This window comes from Camelus ferus, chromosome 6, assembly GCF_009834535.1.
Source record: "Camelus ferus isolate YT-003-E chromosome 6, BCGSAC_Cfer_1.0, whole genome shotgun sequence".
Taxonomy (NCBI): Eukaryota; Metazoa; Chordata; class Mammalia; order Artiodactyla; family Camelidae; genus Camelus; species Camelus ferus.
Genome location: NC_045701.1, coordinates 55110046 through 55131849, shown reverse-complemented (window position 1 = coordinate 55131849; position 21804 = coordinate 55110046). Strand labels below are relative to the sequence as shown.

The 21804-nt window shown below is 39.6% G+C and overlaps 1 protein-coding gene across 1 annotated transcript in view; it reads left to right on the top strand.

The window, feature by feature from the left end:
- Nucleotides 1-21804, top strand: part of GCH1 (GTP cyclohydrolase 1) — a 48191-nt gene that overhangs the window by 15471 nt on the left and 10916 nt on the right. Inside the window, exon 2 of the mRNA XM_006180853.3 lies at nt 10993-11102. Coding sequence (XP_006180915.2) covers nt 10993-11102 — 110 coding nt within the window. The remainder of the gene's footprint in view (nt 1-10992; nt 11103-21804) is intronic.

Sequence of the window (21804 nt, the reverse complement as noted above, 5' to 3'; positions counted from 1 at the left end):
AAAATTAGCATTTTGCCATACTGTCATGGTCTATTATTTTACTGAGAGCAAATCAGAGACGGGTATTTAGAGGTGAAATGTCACCCTAGAAAGTGTTTTTTCTTCTTGACCATTTATACTATCCTTAGTAAATTAACTATTAATCCCTTCATATCATTAAATACCTAGTCTACATTTAACTTTCCCCAGTTGTCCCAAATGTCTTTTACTCATGATTTGTTCAAACTAGGACCCACTCAATATCCATACATTTGCCTTTTATGGTTGTTTTAATCTACTGAGTTCCTCTTACCACCCCCGCCCCTTTATCAGATTGTCAGCTGTCCTGTCCTTTGAGATTTTTGTGATTGTTACCTTCTTATGATTTAACTTGTTTCTCAGTCCCTCATATTCCTGGAAACTGGAAGTAGGTCTAAAGCCTTGATTAAATTCAGGGGAAACATTTTTAGCAGGAATGTTGTTTTCTTCATGTAATACCACAACCAGGAGACACACAATATTTGGATCTTTTTGTTTGTTTTTAATTGAAGTATAGTTGATTTCTAATGTGTTAATTTCTGGTATACAGCATAGTGATGCAGTTATACATATATATTTTTTCCTTTTCGTATTCTTTTTCTTATAGGCCATTACAAGGTATTGAATATAGTGTCCTGTGCTATACAGTAGGTCCTTGTTGTTTATCTGTCAGTATTTGGATCTTGAAGATTTTAAGACTCTAGTCGGTTTGAAAGCAATTCTTTACTGGCTTCCTAGAATAAACTTCTATACAGAAGTTCCTTTTTTTTTTTTTTTAAAAAAGGCTTTTTATTAGTTTGAAGATTTAATGGGATTCTCCTTTCCCCTGAAACTGTTCCAGTTTGATTTTAAAAAGTAAAGGTCAAAGTAGCAATAAATTACTGAATTTTCCTGCATATAAGTCAAATAAATGGTTGGTAGAACAGTATTCTGTGACCGATGTGCACCACCTTTGGGCTCCAGTAGCCTATGCATATGAGGCCACTCTTTCTAGCTGCTTTTCTGGGCTGGAGTTAGCTGGATCCTTTCCTCTCCTCCAGCCTCCATGTTTATAACTAATTTTACTTTTCTTAAAAAAAAAAAAATCAGGTTTGCTGTCTTTGTTTCTTTTCCTGTCATTGACTTTAGGCCCAGTCACCCCATGGCTGCAGCAAGTCTTGATTTGGGTTTCCATCCCCTGGGCTTGACAGGTGCAGACTTCTGGTGGCTGGTGATCAGCCTCTCATCTGGAAGTCCCAGGATGGGTCAGAATCCAGCTCTCACACTAACAGTTGGTCCTTCTTCAGCAGGCACCTTGTGCTTCCAAATAGAGTATCAGTTTCCTCATCTGTCAAATGGGAATGAAAACTTTTGACCAGTGCAGAATGTGGCTTGAAAGAAGCCATGAACTAAATGAAAATTTTAACTTGAAAAATGCTCTAAAACAGAAGAGAATCTGCTTTCTGCCCAGTGCATGACCCACTCAGGCAGTGCACTATTCCTTTCTTTGTTTCCCACCTCTGTGTTTCATCTCACATGGTACCTCCCTTCCTCTGGAAAACCTCTCCTCCTTTCCTCCTATCTATACTTAGGGTTTGGCTCAAATCTTTGTCTTCAATTTAGCTGTATTTCTTCTCCCAGCTCATAATTTTCCCTTTATGCCTCCCCCCAACCCCCATTGCTTTTGTAGTCTAGCTATAGCCATTCTTCAAATATTTTTATACACAGCCTTCTTATTTCCTCAGACCTTAAGGTTCTTGAGGTCCCAGTTTGACATATTTGTGTCCAGCTTGGAAACCAGTACAAGATTTCCTATGAAAACTCGATCGTGTTGTCCTTGAAACTGATTTCTAGTGTGTTGGCTATAGGGCCCAAATGGTTTTCAAATGGCTGATTTTTCTGGGATATGGATACAGCTTTCTTGTGTGAGGTCCTCTTTCCTCTACTTTTCGCTGGACCACATGGTCCTTTCTGCTCTGCAGTTGGCCCCAGCTACTTTCCCTTGTCTCTCCCTTATGGCCCACTCCACCCCCAACATCAGCCTCTGTTTCCAAGCCTCCTTTCCCAGCTGATGTGAAGAGCTCACAGTGTTCCTCGGGAGCTGTCACCCTCTGAGTTGGTGACTGTACTGAGGGTTTATGGTGAGGAATTATATTGCCTACCGTTCAGCCTTGCTGAACAGCAAATTAGAGCCAGTAGTGGGTCATTTTCAACCCTCATCCTCTCTCATTCCTCAAAAGCCTATGCCCCCAGCTTGACTGGTTATCAGAATGACTTGGGTTTTTAAAAGACATAATCCTGGGATCCCCTCGACACCCAGTGAATTAGACTTTGTCAGGGTGGCTTGGGAAGCTGTTATTTTCCAAGGCTCCCTATGATTGGCCATATTTGGGAGCCACTGTTCTAAAAGATGATCCCTTGTCCCTTAATCATTTGTCACAAATGATGGAGACCTGCACACCCTGCTGGTACTTATTTGTTGGGTAAGATTACAGATGGTTCCATAACATCTGTCAGTATGAAATCTCACAGCGCCAAGAAAAAGTAGGATGATAAGGGATGAGCCTATTAAAGGCTTTTGAAGCAAATGGATAGTTTATCAGATTAGTGTGTTCTTTCTTTAGAATTGCTGTGAACCAGACCTTGTTACCACCATCTGTTTTGTAAATTCCATTTTCAGTTTAACAGCTGGATTGTGAAAGATATACAAAATTATCCAATTAAGAAACTAAAATTGACAAGTGTGTATTTTTTTAATGGCTCCTTGAATACACTCTGTTTCTTTCCTTAAATAGCCTTGTAACTAGCCTTGAAACTGAGAGTTCTTTGGCTTCGATAACTTTTGAGCGTTAATAGTGTATATGATTGGCAGCCTTCAGTTTTATCCATAAATAAATCTGAATAGTTTAAAAGAAGTACTTTACTGTATCACAGTACAGAAAGCTACTAGTCATTGGTATGCATGTCCCAAAAGCTGACCAGTGGGGTGGGAGGGTAGTTCTGTGGTATTTGGCATTGATTTCCAACACCCCCAGAGCTGTGTAAGGCAGGAACTGGGAGTCATGTTGAATTCCTTTTTCAAAACCATTCTCTTACCTGTGAGGACTCTGCAGTCCAGGTCACAGTCTGCACAAAGCTCAAAAGAGAACTCAAGTCTCTGGACTCTTCTAATTCATTCCTTCTATTTTACCATTCTGCTTCTTAAACTACTGTGTGCTTTACTGTACACCTGAAACTAGCACAACATTGTGAATGAGCTATACTTCAACTTAAAAAATGGTTAAAAAAATTAAAAAAAGAAACGTCTCTCACCAACAGATGTCATATTTATGACAAGTTGAGAGGATGGGAATAGCTCACTGCCACTGTATTTGCTGAATGAAATATGCATATCAATACTATTTGGAAGGCAGCCAGCACATTTATTTCAGTAGCCTTGGCTATGTATTTTTTCCAGCTTTATTGAGATATAATTGACATGCAACACTGTATAAATTCAAGGTGTGCAATGTGTTGATTTGATAACACTTGTATCTTGCTATGTGATTAATGCCGTGTGTTAGCTAATACCTCTATCGCATCATATAATTACCATTTCTTTCTCGTGATGAAAACTTTCAAGATCTACTCTCTTGACAGAGTTCAAATATGTAATACAATATTGCTAATTATAATTTAAAAAGCAATTATAATAAAAACAAGCAGTTCATCTTCTAACTGGAAGTCTGTACTCTTTGAGCACCTCTCCCCATCTCTTACCCTCCCAGTCCCTCTCTGCTTCTACAAGTTCAGCTTTTTTAGATGCTACATATAAGTGAGATCATGCAATTTGTCTTTGTCTGACTTATTTCACTTAGCATAATGCCCTCAAGGTCCATGCATGTTGGCTTAGCTGTATTTTAATTGCTTAGAAGCAACATGGGAATTTGTCTCTGCCAAGGACTGAAGGAAAATTTCCAAAATAACCAAACTTTTACTTTCTTTGCAATGCATGGGATCTTTTCAGCTGACAAACTGGCGTTTATGAAATAAGTTCATGGAGCATATCAAAGCTGTGCAGCAGCTCTGCCTACTCCAGCAGATGGTAGAATGGGTGTCTAAAGTCATCTTAGTTTTTACTATATATAAAATAAACAATAAGAACCTACTGTGTAGCACAGGGAACTATACTCAGTTTCTTTTAATAAGCTGTAATGAAAAAGAATCTGAAAATATATGTATGTGTATGTATAACTGAGTCGCTTTTACACCTGAAACTAACATTGTAAATCAACTGCACTTCAATAAAAAAATAAAATAGTCATCTTAGTTTCTGCCATTATGTCAGTCTGTGTAATGTTTGAGTTCATGCTTATTTTGGCCATTTTACAGTTGTTGGCTCTGTCTTTGTTAAGTGGAAAAATCTGTGTGTTGGAAGTACTAACAAGAGATGTATTACCACAATGGAAGTGAAAGCAGAGATAGTGATTTTCTTCCCTTTTCATTTGCTTTAACATTACTCTTTACTATGGGACAAGTTTTTCAAACAGGAAATAGAATGCCAGAAGTTTCAATGTCACACTCAGGGCAGAAGATTTTGTTTAATTGCACTGTGTGATTTAGGGAGATTTCTGAAGGAGTTTGCAGTACTGCATGAAGCAGGCTATGTCTTTCCTGTGTAATCCTCCTCTAGCCCCAGTCCTTCTGTGCAAAGGTAACCTCAGTTGCTTGCTTTCTTTTTTTTTCCCAGGAAGAAACAAAACACCAGCATGTATAAGAACACCTCAATTTAAAAAATCTTTTTTTAATTAATGAAATGTCTCAAATATACAAGAAAAAGTATAAAGAACTAGTTAAGCCAAAATTCATTCAATTTTAACAAACCTTAATATTTTTCTACAATTGTTTTAAAAATACAGATAAAGCTCATAGTTATCCTCTTCTGATCCTGTTACCCTCCTTCTACAGAGTTAACCACTGTCTTGAATTTGATTTCTTACTCTCATGCTGATTTTTATTCATTTTATGTGTATGTCCACAAACAGCAGGTAGTATGTTTCTACTTCATTTAAATGGATCATATTGTCATTGATGAAAAAACTAATCAATAGTCAATCTAAGAAAGAAATGGACATTTTTATTTGAGCCAACCTGAGAAGTATAACCCCAGAGATAGTCTCTCAGATAACTCTGAGAACTGTTCCAAAGAGGTAAGAGGGGAGACCATTATGTATGTGCTTTTAACGAAAGGGTATATGCAATCAGGCACACATCTTGGTAGAAGGTTACTGCTATTCACAAGGAAGGGATATCTCAGTCAATGGTTTTAGTGCTTTTCTAAGTATGGGAAGATGTAAGAAACTGGGTTTACAGAATTTTCTCCTGAAAATGTCTAACGGAGGGCCAGTTCTGCCAGTTTTCTTAGACCACAGAGGGCCTCATCCTGATCTTCCCCCCGTGAATTCCTTTCAGGGTGTACTGTAAGTCAGCGATTGCAGTGGATAGTCACTTGATTCTTGCAGAACTGGATGGTAGGCAACATTACTTATTTTACAATCCCATCCCTTTCAATCTTAATTTAGACCAAGCTTTGGGAGGCATTTCATGACTGATTTGTCCCATGGTGCTAGGAATGCTCATTACCAGGTTAAGCAAGGACTTCATTGATAGGCCACTCAATGTGCTGTTACTGGACTAGGTCCTGTTAACAGTAGTCAAGTTTCTGAACTGTATTACTACTCTGTTATGGTCCAGGAAATGGTTCCCTCCTGTTGCTTCTTCCCAAATCTAGACTTATACCATTGCAGTTATTCTTACAGGATGATATATTTGGCCAATTGTTTCAAGTTGCCTAATCATCATTAATTTTATCTGAGGCTCAGGCACACATTTGGTAATTCAGGAAACAAAATCCTGTAAAATAGGCAGAATACAAGTAATACAGCCATGTAACATAAGGTTGTAAGTATTCAGGCTAAGAACTTTCATTAGGTGCCCAATATCTCCCCAGGTCATCTGACCAGTCTGTTCTGCACCAGTCACTATCTTTAAGGGAAATGATATGTTGGCATTTTACATAATGTTCACCAAAGATATCTGCTTGTACAGGGTGAGTGGTGCATCATCGTGACACCTTACAGGGTTGAGAAAGGCATGTTATCTTCCTGAGGAGTTACAAGGCTGGCATCAGAAGATCTCTTTAGCTGAGCAGGATTTCTGCCATTGGGAAGGTCTGGTTAATGTGTAATGCAGAGGCACAATACCCACTTGAGAGAAGGGAGGAGGCCCAAATGGACAGAGAAAAATTTATGTTTAAACTTTTCTTATCTGGCCTTAAAATATGAATTTTTATTTCATCACTGTACGTATCTTCTGCTTCTGATACTTGCTTTTTTCATTGGATATTGTTCTGGGAAATTATAAATGCAGCTCAGACACACTCACTTTCACTGCTGGGTCCTATTTTATTGCATGACTATCTAAATGGTGTAATTGTTCTTCTGATGCACATTTAAACTCCTAATATTTGGTATTACTGATAATGCTGCAATAAGAATTCTTATGTTCCCTTTACCACGTGAGTTTCTTTGGAGTCTCTTCTATTTTAAGAAAGTAAATCACAGAGTGAAGACTGACATATTAATTGGATAAAATGGAAGATCTCTGTTTAACTCTGACTGTGTGCATGGCATAGAGGGTACTGTGTGGAAACCCCAAAGCCTTAAGCTATAACACTTGCCTCAAGGTTGGGAGGAATTACTACACGTAGCAGTGGTACCAGAAGGTGCAGTGAAGTAAGTATTGTATGCTAGTCAGGGCAGCTCTGATGTTAGAAGATTTGGGACGGTGATTCAGATCTTTCTCCATTAAATCAGGTGGGCTTATCTTAATTAACCCCTTGAGCTGATTTAATTCCAGCCAAGAGCAAAAAGATTTAATGCCTTTTTTAGGTCTCACTCTCTGCCTCTTGTTCTCTCTTAATTCTAAAACCAGTAGGCAGACCCCAGTTCTCTTTCCTGTCCCTTAGGATAGACACATGTTCAGTGTTCCAAGTCTTCTTCCATTATCTTTTGATGCTGTCCTCCAGGAAGATGCTTCAGTTGTGCAATTCTGACTTCCTCAGAGATCTCTAATTTTTGGTGCTGATCACAAAACATTCAGCATAGTGCTAATTACTATTATCACTCTTGCAAAAGAAACTTCATTAGATACAATTTTCCTTTTGTAGGGAACCTCTCCTAGGAGTTTCCTTTTACCACTCCCACTCCAACCTTTTACCTGAGCAAAAACAGGTCTGTGTTCCTATGATGTGTGAGTAGGAGCATTTTGAACATATAAAGATTTTATGTAGCAGCACAGAATGGAATATCTCAGAACAGAGGCTCTCAAAGTGTGGTTCCCAGACCAGGAGCATTAGTGGCTTCTGGGATCTTGTTAGAAACGCAAATTCTCATTTTCACCCAGGCCCTCTAAATCAGAGGCTGTGTGGATGGGGTCCAGTGATTTGTGTCTTTAACAAGCCCATTGGAGGAGTCAACTCCTGCCTCAGAGGGTGCTTAAATAGGTACTTCGGGTCATATTGCAGGCCTGCCTTACTGCACTTTCCAGAAGGGACAAAATACTTGAGGGATGGCTTCTCAGCAGGGTTATTTGTTGTCACTGCTTAATCATTAATGACACAAGAAAGGTATACTTTTATATTTCTCGTGTGTGGCATTGTTATAGATAGGTCTTTAACTTTTGGAGGCGGCTTTGGTTTCCTTTGGTTATGACCAACAGTAGGAAATAGAACGCCATAAATCCTTGTTTCCAGGGTTACCTCCTTGCTGCTGATAACAGGCAGGAAATTAAAACAATCTGTGATAGTGTTTTGTTCTTATTAGCCACAGATGGTAGCTTTCAGATATGTTGGAGCAAAACATAAATAAATATAGCAAGGAGACTTCATTATTGAAGAAAAATGGTTTGGCTGGGTCAAGCTTATAGTCTGGGTCCATTTTAATGAAATGGGATATAGGCAATGTATCAGTGTGCCATTACCACACGAAACTCCATGACATATGGAGGTCACTCGCTTTTTTCTTTGGTTGAGTTTTGAATATGTAAAACATTTGCATGATTTCAAAGTCCGAATTATATAACACATTTTATTCAAAGATGTCTCACTTCCATCCATATCCCTTCTTGTTCTCTTAGTCCTTTATGGGTAATCATTTTTATGTGCTTTTTGACTTATTCTTCTAGTGATTCCTTTTGAAGGTATTGTATATGTACATTGATATCTCCTCCTTTTGACTTTGACACAAAAGGTTGTATAATACACCAATTTAAAATGTTTTAAGGTTATCTCTATTAAGGTGTAACTTAAATTCAATAAAATTCACCAACTGTACATGTTGAATTTTGACAAATTCATACAGTTTGCGTAGCCACCAGTACAGCGAAGGTCTCGACTATTTCCATCATCCAAAAAAGTTTCTTCATATCTTTTTGCAGCCAATTCTCTCTCCTACCTCTCTGATCTCTGGTAGACCATCTGTCTGCTTTCTATCACTATGCATGATTTTCCTAGAATCTCACGTAGTTTTTTTGTGTGTATGCATGTGACTTCTTTCACTTAGTATAATTCTTCAGAGACTGAACCATGTTAGTATAAGTATCAGTATTTATTCCATCTTGCTTAAGTAAGTGCTCCACTGCTTGTACATTCCAGTTGATGGACATTGTTACATATTTTTTAAACTTTTTAAATTTTGAAATAATTTTAGACTTGCAGAATAATGACAAAGGTAGTAGAGAGGATTTCTGTATACTCTCTATGCAGCTTCCTCACTTGGTTATGGTGCAATCATCAGTACTTAAGAGATTAATGTTGGTACAGTACTGTTAACTCAAGGCTTTATTTGGACTTTAGTTTTCCCACTGTATTTAGTTGTCATGTTTCTTCTCTTCTGTAATAGTTCCTCAGTCATTCCATGTCTTTAAAAAATAGTACTTGTTTAGGTATCTTGTAGAATATCCCTCACTTTGTTTTGTGATTAGACTGCACTTACAGATTTGGGGGAAGAATACCACAGAAGTGATGTGCCCTTCTCCTAGTCTTATATTAGAAGTTACATGATATCAATATGCCTTATTATTGGTAAGGTTAACTTTAATCACTTGGTTGAAGTAGTGTCTGCCAGGTTTCTCCATGGTAAAGTTACTACTTTTCTTTTTCTGTAGTCTGTCTCTTAGAAGCAGATTACTGCTTTTTAAATTCTGATGTACATCCATGTGCATGGGACACAGTTTAGCAACTCTCCTAATTATAGTAATAGTAATAATTTCATTTACCACTTACTCTACCTGCATATTTCTAAACACAGGTGGATTACCTCATTTAATCCTCAGGATACCACTGTGAAGTAAGCACTTTTTTCATGCCCTTTTCACCGCTGAAATGACTGAGGCACAGAGTACCTGGCCCAAGGTACAATAGTTAGTGATGGAGCCAGATGCTAACATAAGCCTCACTTGAGGGCCAGCATTTAATACATGCCTTATGGTTGTTGTCAGAGCATAGAGTGGAGATGCTCTCATTCTTTGTCAGAGAAAACAAATGAATGCTTCCTGTATTTGACAATTCTTTTTTGTTCTTTCTTTAAGAAATAATTTTTCGTTTGTTTTTGCTTTCAGGAAGATTCTTTGTGTGACTAAAGATTTTAGTAAGTTATGTTCTTATAGAACTCCAGGATACTTTGGGGAGCACTAAGGATCTATTTTTGGACTTCTTTCAGAAATACAACTGAAGGTTAGGGCAGAGTATTCAGAATAGAAAACTGCTTTTGGAAAAGGAGTATTTACTTAAAGAAAAGCTCTCAGCTTTCTCTCTGGATTTTATCAGCCTCTTTTAACAGGGGTGTCGTGTTTACCTGTATGTCTAAATCCCAGACGTTCATTTTTGTTTACCACACTGCTGACTTCTCTACTACACAGTCAAATGTGTCTCTGAGTAGCCTGACTCAGGAGATGATAACTGTGGTTAAATGATGACTCAGTATCTGTGAGCATCTATTCTGGTAGCAGCGGAGTGAGCCACCAAAGGGCAGGCTGTGTGGGTAGACGTTTGCACATCTTCCCTGTGACTCACTCAGCAGCCTGCCGTTCCGAGAGGAAACAGCAGTAGGTGGCTACAAAACTATTCATCTCCTCCCTTCTCTGTCTCACCATGCTTTGTAGATGGGGTATCCCCAAATCCTTGAAATCACACAGCTAGGTGACTTGAATGTATCTAGCCTGCCAAGTTCAGGTATCAGCGCAGTTTTTAAAAATAGTTTGTTTCTCAATGTCTATTATATGTCTGTCTGTATATGACAGAGTCCACAGGTTAAACAAGACACTTCATCACCCAAAGCCAGTCTGGACAGGCACACACATAAAAGCTGTAGTATTTATTTCATAGGGAGGGAGGAAGGCAACTGTTTAGAATAAGGCTAATGCTTACATACAATAACTAGAAAAATTTGGAAGAGTCGCAAAATTACTTGGGAGATTGATAACAGAGGTCAAGTTTATGGGCATCTGGATCTAGCTTCAGAAGTCAGAGAGCCAAGGATTCGTTTTTTTCTTGGGTATGTTTTTCTACATATCTGTTATAGAGAAAATGTTAGGTACAAGCAAGTGTAAGGAAGAAAGTGAAAGCTGACCCATTTCTAGCACCAGAAATACCTACTCTTTTGCGTAATTTATCTCCTTTCCTCTCTCCTCCTATGCTGTGACTACATTAGTAATCCTGCAGTTTTTAAATGTAATATTATATCATAAGGATTTTTTCCATCATTTGAAAAAAAAAGACTCTGTTCATTTGGTGGGAGAAAAATAGTTTTAATTTGCATGCCATTAATATTTCATTTAGGATTAACATCCTTATGTTGACTGTCAATTTATATATGTACCTACAGAGAGTGTTAGCTTTTCTATTCTTTATCTTTCTAAAAAATTGGAAACGTTACTAAAGCAAGCCTCTAATTTCAGATGTCCTAAACGACGCTATATTTGATGAAGATCACGATGAGATGGTGATTGTGAAGGACATAGATATGTTTTCCATGTGTGAACATCATCTAGTTCCCTTTGTTGGAAAGGTAAGTTTTTCTCTGTTGTTTCCTAACAGTGTTTAAAAAGCACAATGAAAGTTTTAAAGTTAGAATAATTACATGGTAAATTGTCACCTGCTAATTTCTAATATCCCAGATATTTAGATTGACACAGTAATGTTTACTCTTTATCAGCTCGACTAATCATCTAATGGCTGGAAATTAACAAAACAGAAACAAAGTATGGAAGGCCCTCAGGGCAAGTATTTCATAGTAAATACCATGTTAATAGGTTAAAATAGCGAGATTAAAGACCATCTTTTTTTTTCTAGGTAGCTGCTGAACGCTCTGAAAAACTTTGCCCTTTAATTTGACTAAATAATGTAGATATACCTTTGTGTAATATGATAGCAGTAGTGATTGTAGAATTTTTTGAGGCAAAGGTTATAGTAAAAGTGGGTTTGTTTCCAACCCTTTCTGTTTTAGGAAGAATGAATCTAACATGAGCTAGACAATGTTATCCAGCTTTTTGTAATTAAACATCCCTCTGAGCACATGTGGGTTATCAAGAGTTGTCCTCTTCTCTTCCCTCCTGCCATATCCTAATTTTATTTTATTTTGACTTTTTATTAATAATTTTCAAATGGAAGACTTACAAGAAGTAGTGGTACAAATACCTATATACCCATTGCCTAAATTTAATGTGTTAACATTGCCTTCAATTTTATTAAAAGTATTTTGTTTTTTCATTTTTTACAAGTAGTACAGACAAAAAAATGCACAAATCATAAGGGTGTTCCTTACTGCCTCATAGATAAGAACCAGAACATTATTAATATCCTGGAAGCCCACCTTGTGTCCCTTGTTAATCCCTAACCATCTTGTCCCCACAGGTAACCAGTGTATGGATTTCTAACATTATAGATTAGTTTAGTGTGTTTTTCGACTAATATATATATATACACAAATAGAAAAAGTTGACAGCATATACACTTTCATATTTGGCTCATTTTGTTCATTGATGTTATTGCCTATCACTAATTTATTTTCATTGCTGTATATAATTCCATTGTACAAACACACCACACTTTATTGTTCTGTTCTTGATGGATATTTGTGTTGGATCGTCTCTGTTTGGAATTTTGGTGGTGGTTGGTGGTTTTTTTTGTTTGTTTTGTTTGTTTTGGCTATTACAAACAATAGTGCACAGATGCACTTTTTTAAAATTGTTTATTTTTACTTTTTCATTGAAGTATGGTTGATATACAATATTGTGTTAGTTTCAGGTGTACAGCAAAGTGATTCAATAATCTGAAAAAATATGTATTTTCAGATTATTTTCCATTATAGGTTATTATAAGATATTGAATATAGTTCCCTGTATTATAAATATTAGTTGCTTATCTATTTTATGTCTGTTAGTTGGTAGCTTTAATTCCATACTTCTAATTTATCCCTCCTCCCCTCCGCTTTCCCCTTTGGTAACCATAAGTTTGTTTTCTATGTCTGAGAGTCTCTTTCTGTTTTGTAGATAGATTCATTTGTATTATTTTTTTAAATTCCACATATAACTGGTATCATATAGTATCTCTCTTTATGACTTACTGCACTTAGTATAATATTCTCTGCGTCTATTTACATTGCTGCAAATGGCAATATTTCATTCATTTTTATGGCTAGATAATATTCTATTGTGTATATATGTATATATATACTCACACCCCCCCCCCCATCTTCTTAAATGGGCACTTGGGTTGTTTCCACATGTGGTTATTGTAACTAGTGCTGCTATGAACATTGAAGTACATGTATCTTTTTGAATTAGAGTTTTCATCTTTTCCAGATATATGCCCAGCAGTGGGATTGCTAGATCATATGGTAGCTCTATTTTCAGTTTTTAAAGGAATCTCCATACTGTTCTCCATAATTTACATTTATACCAACAGTGTAGGAGGGTTCCTTATTCTCTACACACTCCCCAGCATTTCTTATTTGTAGACTTTTGAATGATGGCCATTCTGACTGGTGTAAGGTGATACCTCATTGTAGTTTTGATTTACATTTCTCTAGTAATTAGTGATATGGAGCATCTTTTCCTGTACCTGTTGGCCATATGTGTGTCTTCTTTGGAGAATATGTTTCGGTCTTCTGCACATTTTTTGATTGGGTTGTTTGTTTGATACTGAGTTTTATGAGCTCTTTGTATAGTTTGGATATTAACCCTTTGTTGGTTGCATTATTTGTAGATTTTTTTTTTCCCATTCTGTAGGTTGTCTTTTTGTTTTGTCAATGACTTCCTTTGCTGTGCAAAAGCTTTTAAGTTTGGGTAGATCCCATTTGTTTATTTTTGCTTTTATTTCTTTCGCCTAGGGAGACTGATCTAAGAAAATATTGCTGTGATTTATGTCTGAGAATATTTTGCCTCTATTCTCTTCTAGGAGTTTTATGGTGTTATGTCTTATATTTAGGTCTTTAAACCATTTTGAGTTTATTTTTGTTTATGGTGTGAGGAAGTGTTGTAATTTCATTGATTTACAAGTAGTTATTCAGCTTTCTCAATACCACTTGAAGAGACTGTAGTGTCATATATATCAATTAAGTCCAACTGGTCTGTTGTGTCATTTTGGACCTCTGTTGCCTGATTTTCTGTCTGGAAGATCTATCTACTGATGTCAATGAAGTGTTAAAGTCTCCGACCATTACTGTATTCATGTCAGATTCTCCCTTTGTGTCTGTTAGTGTTTGTTTCATCTATTTAGGTGCCCCTGTATTGGCTGTGTATATGTTAACAAGTGTAATCTCTTCTTATGTTGATCCCTTTATCATTATATAATGTCCTTGTCTTTCTTTATGGACTTTCTTTTAAAGTATATTTTGTCTGATAGTATTGCTATCCCTGCTTTGTCATTTTCATTTGCATGAAACTACCTTACTCCATCCTCTCCCTTTCAATCTGTCTTTCCCCTGAAGTGAGTCCTTTGTAAGCAAGATATTGTAGGTTCTTGTTTAATCCAGTCTGCCACTCTCTTTTGATTGGCACTTTTAGTCCATTGACATTTAATTTTTTTAAATAGATTTTATTCTTTTAGAGCAGTTTCAGGTTCACAACAGAATTGAGCAGAAAATACAGAGTCGGCACATAGCCCTCTCCATCCACACATATATACTCCCCTACCCTCAACATCCCTCATCAGTGTGGCATATTTGGTACAACCGATGAACCAACATAGACACATTATCAACCAAAGTCCATAGTTTACATTAGGGTTTACTCTTGATGTTGTACATTATGGGTTTTGACAAATGCATAATGACAAGTAAGCCACCACTATAGTATCATACAGAGTAATTTCATTGCCCTAAAAATCCCTTTTACTCCATCTATTCATTCCTCCCTCCCTCCCACCCTCTCCCCAAACCCCTGGAAACCACAATCTTTTTGTTGTTTCTATTGCTGTGCCTTTTCCAGAATGCGCTGACACTGAATTATTGATAGGTATGTACTTAATGCCATTTTATATCTTGTTTTCCAGTTGATTTTGTAGTTCTTCTTTGTTCATTTTTCCTTTATGGCTTTCTTTTGTATTATGCTTGAGTTCCTTTTTTGTTTTTGTGAATCTATTATATGTTTTTGGCTTATGGTTAACCTGGTTTTCAAGTGTATTAACCCATAACTGTATCTATTTGCTTTAAACTGATAGCCATGTAAATTCAAAAATATTCTAAAAGATCTACATTTTTATACTCCCTCTCCCCCCATTCTGTGATTTTGATGTTCTATTTTATATCTTCATGTTTATCCTTTTGCTGTTAATTGTAGTTATCACTTTTACAAAATGATTTTTTAAATCTATGTACTGACTTATGTAAGTGAACGTCAATCCTTTTATATATTTACCTTTCCTATTGCCTTTTCTATAGATTCTTGCTTCTTTTCTATTTAGAGAAGACCTTACAATATTTCTTTTAGGGAAGATTAGTATTGCAGAGTTCTTTTAGTTTTTGCTTGTCTGAGAAATTCTCCTTTTCTAAATCATCTTACTGGCTAGAGGATCCTTGCAGGTTTTTCCTCTTCAGGTCTTTGAATATATTATGCTACTCCTTTCTGGCCTGTGAAGTCTTTAACTTTTGCCATTTTAAATTATGATATGTCTTGGTGTGGGTCTCTTGAAGTTCATCTTGTTGGGACTCTCTCTGCTTCCTGTACCTGGATATGTTTCCTTCCTCAGGCTTGATAAGTTTTCAGTTATCACTTTTTCAAATACATTTTTGATCTTCTCTTTCTGGAACCCCTATTTAGGCATAGGTTGGCGCACTTTATATTAGCCCATAGATCTCAGATGTTGCTTTTATTTTTTCTCACGTCTTTCTTGCTGCTATTCTGCTTGGATGATTTCCATTATTTTGTTCTTCTGTGTTATTTAATCTCCTCTTCATTGCTTCTAGATTGTTCTTATAGTTTCTAGTCTGTTACAATGATCTGCATTTCTAGTGATAATATTTCTTAATTTCTTTACCATTTTTATTATCTTCTTTTTGAACTCGGTCTATTAGACTGGTGAGGTCTGTTTCATTGTTCTTTCAGGGGATTTCTCTTGTTTGTTTCTTTTCTTTTTTGCAGCTAACTGGGCTTCAGAACGTCTGGGCCATGGGCATATGGTGACTGGAGGCATAGCCCAGAGCCCTTCTGCCATCTTGACCCCCCATCCCAAACCCAACCCCATCCTGACTGTGGCTCCAATTCCATCCTTAACCCTAGCTTCAAACCCAAATTCAGCCCATTCCAATCCTCAAATTCAACCCCATATCAATTTCCAAAGGTAACCTAACCACCTGATCCCCAAAACACAAACCCATCCTTATCTGGACACTTAACCCTATCATTTCCATGCCCACACAAGGTGGCATTTCCAATCCCAATTCCAGCCCCAGTCCCACACCCATTCCCTTCTTCATAATTCTCCCCCACCCCTAAAATTCCTACCTCAAACTTACCCCCTCACCCCACCCCTGCCTTTCTATTTTTATCTTCATCCCACCTCCAGGTCCAAGTCACTAGAGGGCTTAGAGTAGAGGAGGGACATGATTTGATAATAAAAACTCCTCTAGATACTGTGTAGAGAATGGACTGCAGGGGTTGGGGGTGGGGTGGGTAAGGCAGAGGCAGAGCTGGTTACTGTTGTGGGACACAACAGGGGCCGGTTGGTAGCACAGTTATGTCAGTGCATTGGCCAAAGAATTCAGAGACAAAGCATGAGAACAGAAAAGGGGCTCACTAGGGTATGCTGCCATAGACAACAGCAGGCCACACAGATGAGAGGTACCCGTGCACGCACTGAGAGCTGGCCGCTGGGGTCCTCCACAAGGTAGGGTCACCAGGGGCCCGACTGGCCCATGCACAAGTCTCCAGTTGGCTGTAGGTGAGGCAAGAAGTCCAGGGTCCGTGAAGGGTGGTGGGATCCACAACTTTGACATGGTGGGCTGAAACAAGCCAGCCCTAGTCACCGTGAGAACAGGCACCACCTAGGCCATCAGCCTGCCAGGGTAAACATGCCCAGCAAATAATGCGCTCCATCTTCTGGGAGATCACAGGCAGACACCTGAGAGCCCAGAAATGAGAGTTCTGGACTCTGAAGGATGTCAGATGGCCCCACATTCCCCCCTGACAGATTGGCAGGGACAAAGATCTCACCTTCCATATCTAATTCCTGCTGAACAGGGGGCACTGCACTGTCCCTGCCTATTATGCCAATCTGCCTAGAGTTATGGGGTCTCAACATCCCTGCAGCCTTAAAGATGGGAGCAGGAGACCCCAGCAGTGTCCAAGGGCTGCATCACCAGGATGTTGACTTGGTTCATGGCGGCAATCTTGGTATGTTTTCCTAAGTTCACAGATCTTGGACCTCAAAGAGAGACAGTCATTTTTATAAGAGAGGAATAAAACACAAAAGTGTATAGCAAGATAAACAGCTAGACCCAGTAGAAACAGAGAATAAATTTGAGAATGTCTGAAAGGAAAGACCTTATCCCTTCAGGGATCTCAGAAAAGGCACTGGAGAACCAGACACCTCTTGAGTGACTTCTGTAAGCACTGACATACCTGACTCATTGGCATCAGGCCACTGACATCCCTCAAAGTCCAACAACCCCCATTCCCAGGCTCCCAGATGGCCTCCTGTGATCCCTCCCACAGACAAAGCACACTCTTCACTGGGTGAGCCTTCCCCAGCAAACCGATAGCCCCACGCAATGCCCAATCTCACAACAGCCCAGGCTGGCCTTCCCCAGCCCACCCTACCAGAGCCACAAATCCCACTGCCCCTTACAGACCCCCAAGCCTCCCACCTCATCTACAACCAATCAGACCTGTGCACAAGCCAATCAGGCAGCCTACGACCCCACCTTACAAAAGACCCCAACAACTGGCCCTCAGTGCCCACACAGGCACCTCCTATCCGCGTGGCCCACCTCTGTCCACGGCACCACACCCCAACAAACTCCCTTTCCACTCCCACACTTCATCTCTGGCAAACTCCTCCATCAACCCACGTGTCACCATGTCACCTACCACCGCCGTTTTGTCCCACAACAATTGGGGATGTAAGTACAGCACTCAGCACATAACTGTGTATGGGCACCCTTGGGGGGGATGTTAAGAGCCAAGTGGTTTTGTAAGAGCTCTCCTTAATGGCCAAAGCAGACGTCACTATTAATGATCTTAGTGCTTTTCTAGCTACGAGGTGATGCTAAAGTTTGGGTTCAAATTTGGTAACAGTAGCAAAGTCTCTGGACCACCTGTCTTACTAGTCTGTTATGGTCCAGGAAAATATTCCCTCTGTTGCTTCTTATATCTAGAGTTACACTACTATAATTACAAATCTCCTATAGAAACTGTATTTCTGGTTAACAAGTTGCTACTTGTTGCTCTGATTGAACTTGAGTAACTTTAGAAGAAAATTCATTATCTATGCCAGGGTTAGAGCAGGTATTAATTGGCCAGGTGAGGGAATCCCACCTAATAATATTACTAAGGGCCTGAACAAAATTATTATCTCTTTTCTCTAGAATAAAGTTCCTAAGGGCCTACCAGTTAGATCCTTAGAGTGGAGAAATCCAGCAAGGTCATGCAGAAGTACTGGATATAGGTAGTTGACCATAAACTTAACAATTGGATTAGCTTTAACTCTGCACAAGATTGTTAAATATATTTAGGTTACTGAGCTTTAGAAACAAACCTAGAGTGTTCTTGTAATAATTTAATTAAACTTTGTAATAATCCCCAGGGGCAGGACAGCTTCTTGTTGGCTGTGCCTTGCCCCCTTTCTCAAAATTTGCATTTTAAAAAGATGGTGAGATAAGGGTTCTCTGAGAAGACCTAGTAGAACATTTGCATTTCAAGGCAAGTTCCTCCTAGAATGACTTTGTTCCCTTAGGATCATCAGAAAAAGGTTTTTTTTCTTTCTCTCTTACCAGATACTTACAAGTCTCTTAAGGTAAGTAGGGGAGGTTTTGGGAGTGGCAAAGGATTGATGGGTTTTGGATTATTTCTGGAGCCACACCTCTGGGCCTGGCACAGAAAGGCCATATACCTGGCTTGCCTTTTGTCTCTTTTCTTATCTCTTTTCTCCTAGGAATGTTTTTGTCTTCTCAGGGTCAGAATTTTGAAAAGGTGTCTAGTTTTGTCCTAAACGCATATGCAAAAAGAACCAGTTCTGGAATTTTCAAAGAGCTTCCCTAACGCAATTTTCTCTAAAGAATATCTTTATTTTCTTTGTACCATCTTTAGTACAAGTTCTAATCAGACACTCTCTTATAGAACCAGATCCAAGTTTTGAGAGAGGGTCATAAAGGCTTGGACATATGAGGCCTCGGACCATTTTCCCAGGTTGGGACAGAAAGAAGAAAGAGTCAAGCTGGAAGATTATTTTATAGCTCAAAGTCCCATGAAGGGGCCAAGTCTCCTGATCTGGAAGTTGAAATTGGGGCCAGGCAACATTAAAGAAAAAGATAAGCTGCTTTTTCTTTAATGTCTGGGGATCAAACTTATCCCAGTGTTTTAAAATGCAACCCAAAGGTGAGCTCCAGGGAATAGAAGAAGCAAAGAGAAGGAAACCAGGGCAGACTCTATTCTGGGGCATCCCCCAGAAAGAGAAAGTCTAAACTTCTGGTGTCCTCCTACTTCGGGTGTCCCCCAGGAAAGAGAAGCCAACTGGTGCAGGGCCAAAACCAGCACAGGGGCTGAAAAGCCAGCACAAGGGGCCAAAAAGCAAAGAAAAAAGGTGGGGACTCACCCACTGGCGACTTCTACCTGGTGCGGTGATCCAAGGCAGGAGGCACGACCAATCTGGAGGCGTGACCCACAAAAGGCGGCAGGAAGGCACAGAGAGGTGTACCACGTGGTTGGGCCCGAGAACCAAGGAGTGTCTCAAGGGCCAGAGTCAGAGGAAGGGATAGGGGAAGGGGAGATGGAGAGAAGGGTATTTAGAAAAGATAAGATACCTTTCCCATGTGCATTCACTCCTACAGGCCGGGGTTCATTTCCACCTGTCAGAGTTTCAGAGCCTGCTGAGAGAGCCCAGCCAGGGTTCCTCAATCCCTGGCAAGACTTCAGGGAATTTCTGAATGCTAGGGAACAGCAGAAAAGTATGAAAGAGGAAAGGAAAGCAGAAGAGGGAAGCCTGCCTTGACGATTCTGGCCTCCAGAATGGAGCATCCCATCAAGCCAGGGGGAGATCCCGCTAGAGGGGAGAGAGGAGAAAGAAGCCCAAAGGGCCACCAAATGTGGGACACAGTGGGGGCCAGTTGGTGGCACAGTGATGTGCGGGTTGGTAAGAATTTACCAGAGATGAAGTATGAAAATAGAAAAGGAGTTTATTAGGGCACACTGCCATAGACAGCAGCGGGCCACAAAGACGAGAGGTGCCCCTGTGAGCCTCTCGTTCTTTTAACTTGGAGTAACTCCTCTGCTTTTTCATTTTACTTAACTGTTTCTATGAATTTTGGAGAAACAGTTTATCTACTGTGGTCTTAAAGGGGTGTCTTTATGTGGAAGCATCCCCGTGTGCATTGTGTGAGTCCAATATTTTTGGTGCAAGCGCTGTTTTTGGTACGAATGCCAGCCAGGAAAGGAACCACTGGGTATTCCTCCCCAGGGGCTGTTGGCCAGAGACATGATTTCTTTGGCATCAGCCACGCTGACAGTCTGTTGTGCAGCCAGACCCTCCCCCTATGGTGCAGGCACTGACAGTGGCTCCAAGGTTTGGCCCAAGCCCACCAGACTGTCCCCACGCAGCTAGATGGAGTCCTCTCCCAAGGCCTAAGATTCAGCCCCCAGGCCCTGCAGGTACTAGCAGCCCTGCCATTTAGACTGGGAAGTGTGGGGAGGCAGCAGCTGTCAGCAGACAGTGCCAGTCTCTCTGTCCTGATTGCTAGCAAGCTAGCACGTGCACACCCCTCCTGAGCAGAGTCCAGGCCCCTCCAGCCGCTGTGTCTGCCCCAGCAGCCCTCCCAGCTGGCAAGGCGGCTCCCCAGGGTGACAGCCTTCCCGCGTAGACCTTCCCTCCTTCACAGATTCTCTCCCCGGGGTGCTGGTCCCATCCCTGATACATTCTTTTTTGTCCTACCTCGTACCATGGAGATTTTTCTTGCAGCTTTGGTTGTGTAAGAGATCTTCTGCCAGTTCCCAGGTGGTTTTCTGTGAGAATTAGTCCCCATGTAGATGAATTTTTTGTTTGTGATGGGGGAGGTGAGCTCCATGTCCTACTCTGCTATTTTGATCCTCCTCTTGCTTGCATTTCTGTTAGGAATATATCTAGGAGTAGAATGGCAGGGATATAGGGTACACGTGTGTTCAACTTACCAAATACTGACCTTTAGTTTTCCAAATTGGTGTACAAGTTTATACTTCATATACTGAGTCCTAGTCACTTCACATCCTCACTAGCACTTCCCACTTTGTCTTTTTAAATTTAGTATTCTGATGTGTATTGGTATCTCTCTTTAAACCCTTTACTACAGAACATACATAAGAATAGGTATAAAGTTCCATGCTCCTATCAACCAGCTCCAACAGTTATCAGTAAAGGATCAGTCTTGTCCTTACATGTCCCCACTGGACTATTTTGAAGCAAATCCTAGATATATTTTTTCCTATAATTTCTTTCAGCATGTTTCTCTAAAAGATAAGGGATTTTTTTCTTTAAGAAACATTAACTCTGAAACAAACGTAACTCAAAAAAGTTACAACATGACTCTTCATTATTAACACATAAATAAAAGTATTATTTTCTTACATATCCACAGTAGCACTGTCAGACAAAATTAATAGTAATTCCTAAATAGCGTCTAATAACTAACCCATATTCACATTTTTCCATGCATCTCAGCTTATTTGTTGGTTTGTTTAGACCAGAATCCCAATAAGGGTTACACACTTACACTTGCATTGCATTTGGTTACTATTCCTCTTAAGCCTCTTACTCTAAAATAATCTCCTTTGGCAGCCCCACCTCCCCACAACCCCAATGACATTTTCTTGTTGAAGAAACTAGGCCAGTTCTATAGTGTCTCAACGTCTAGATTTGTTCCATTCAACCTCTGGATTTTTCTGTGAACTTGATTAGACCTAAAACTTCCTAAGATTAAGGCTAAACAGACAAGACAAGGTCGTTCATCAGGGTGCTGAAGACTCCATACTCCATCACATTGGGAGACGTGCACGGTCTGGCAGCCCCGCAGTTAACGGTGCTGG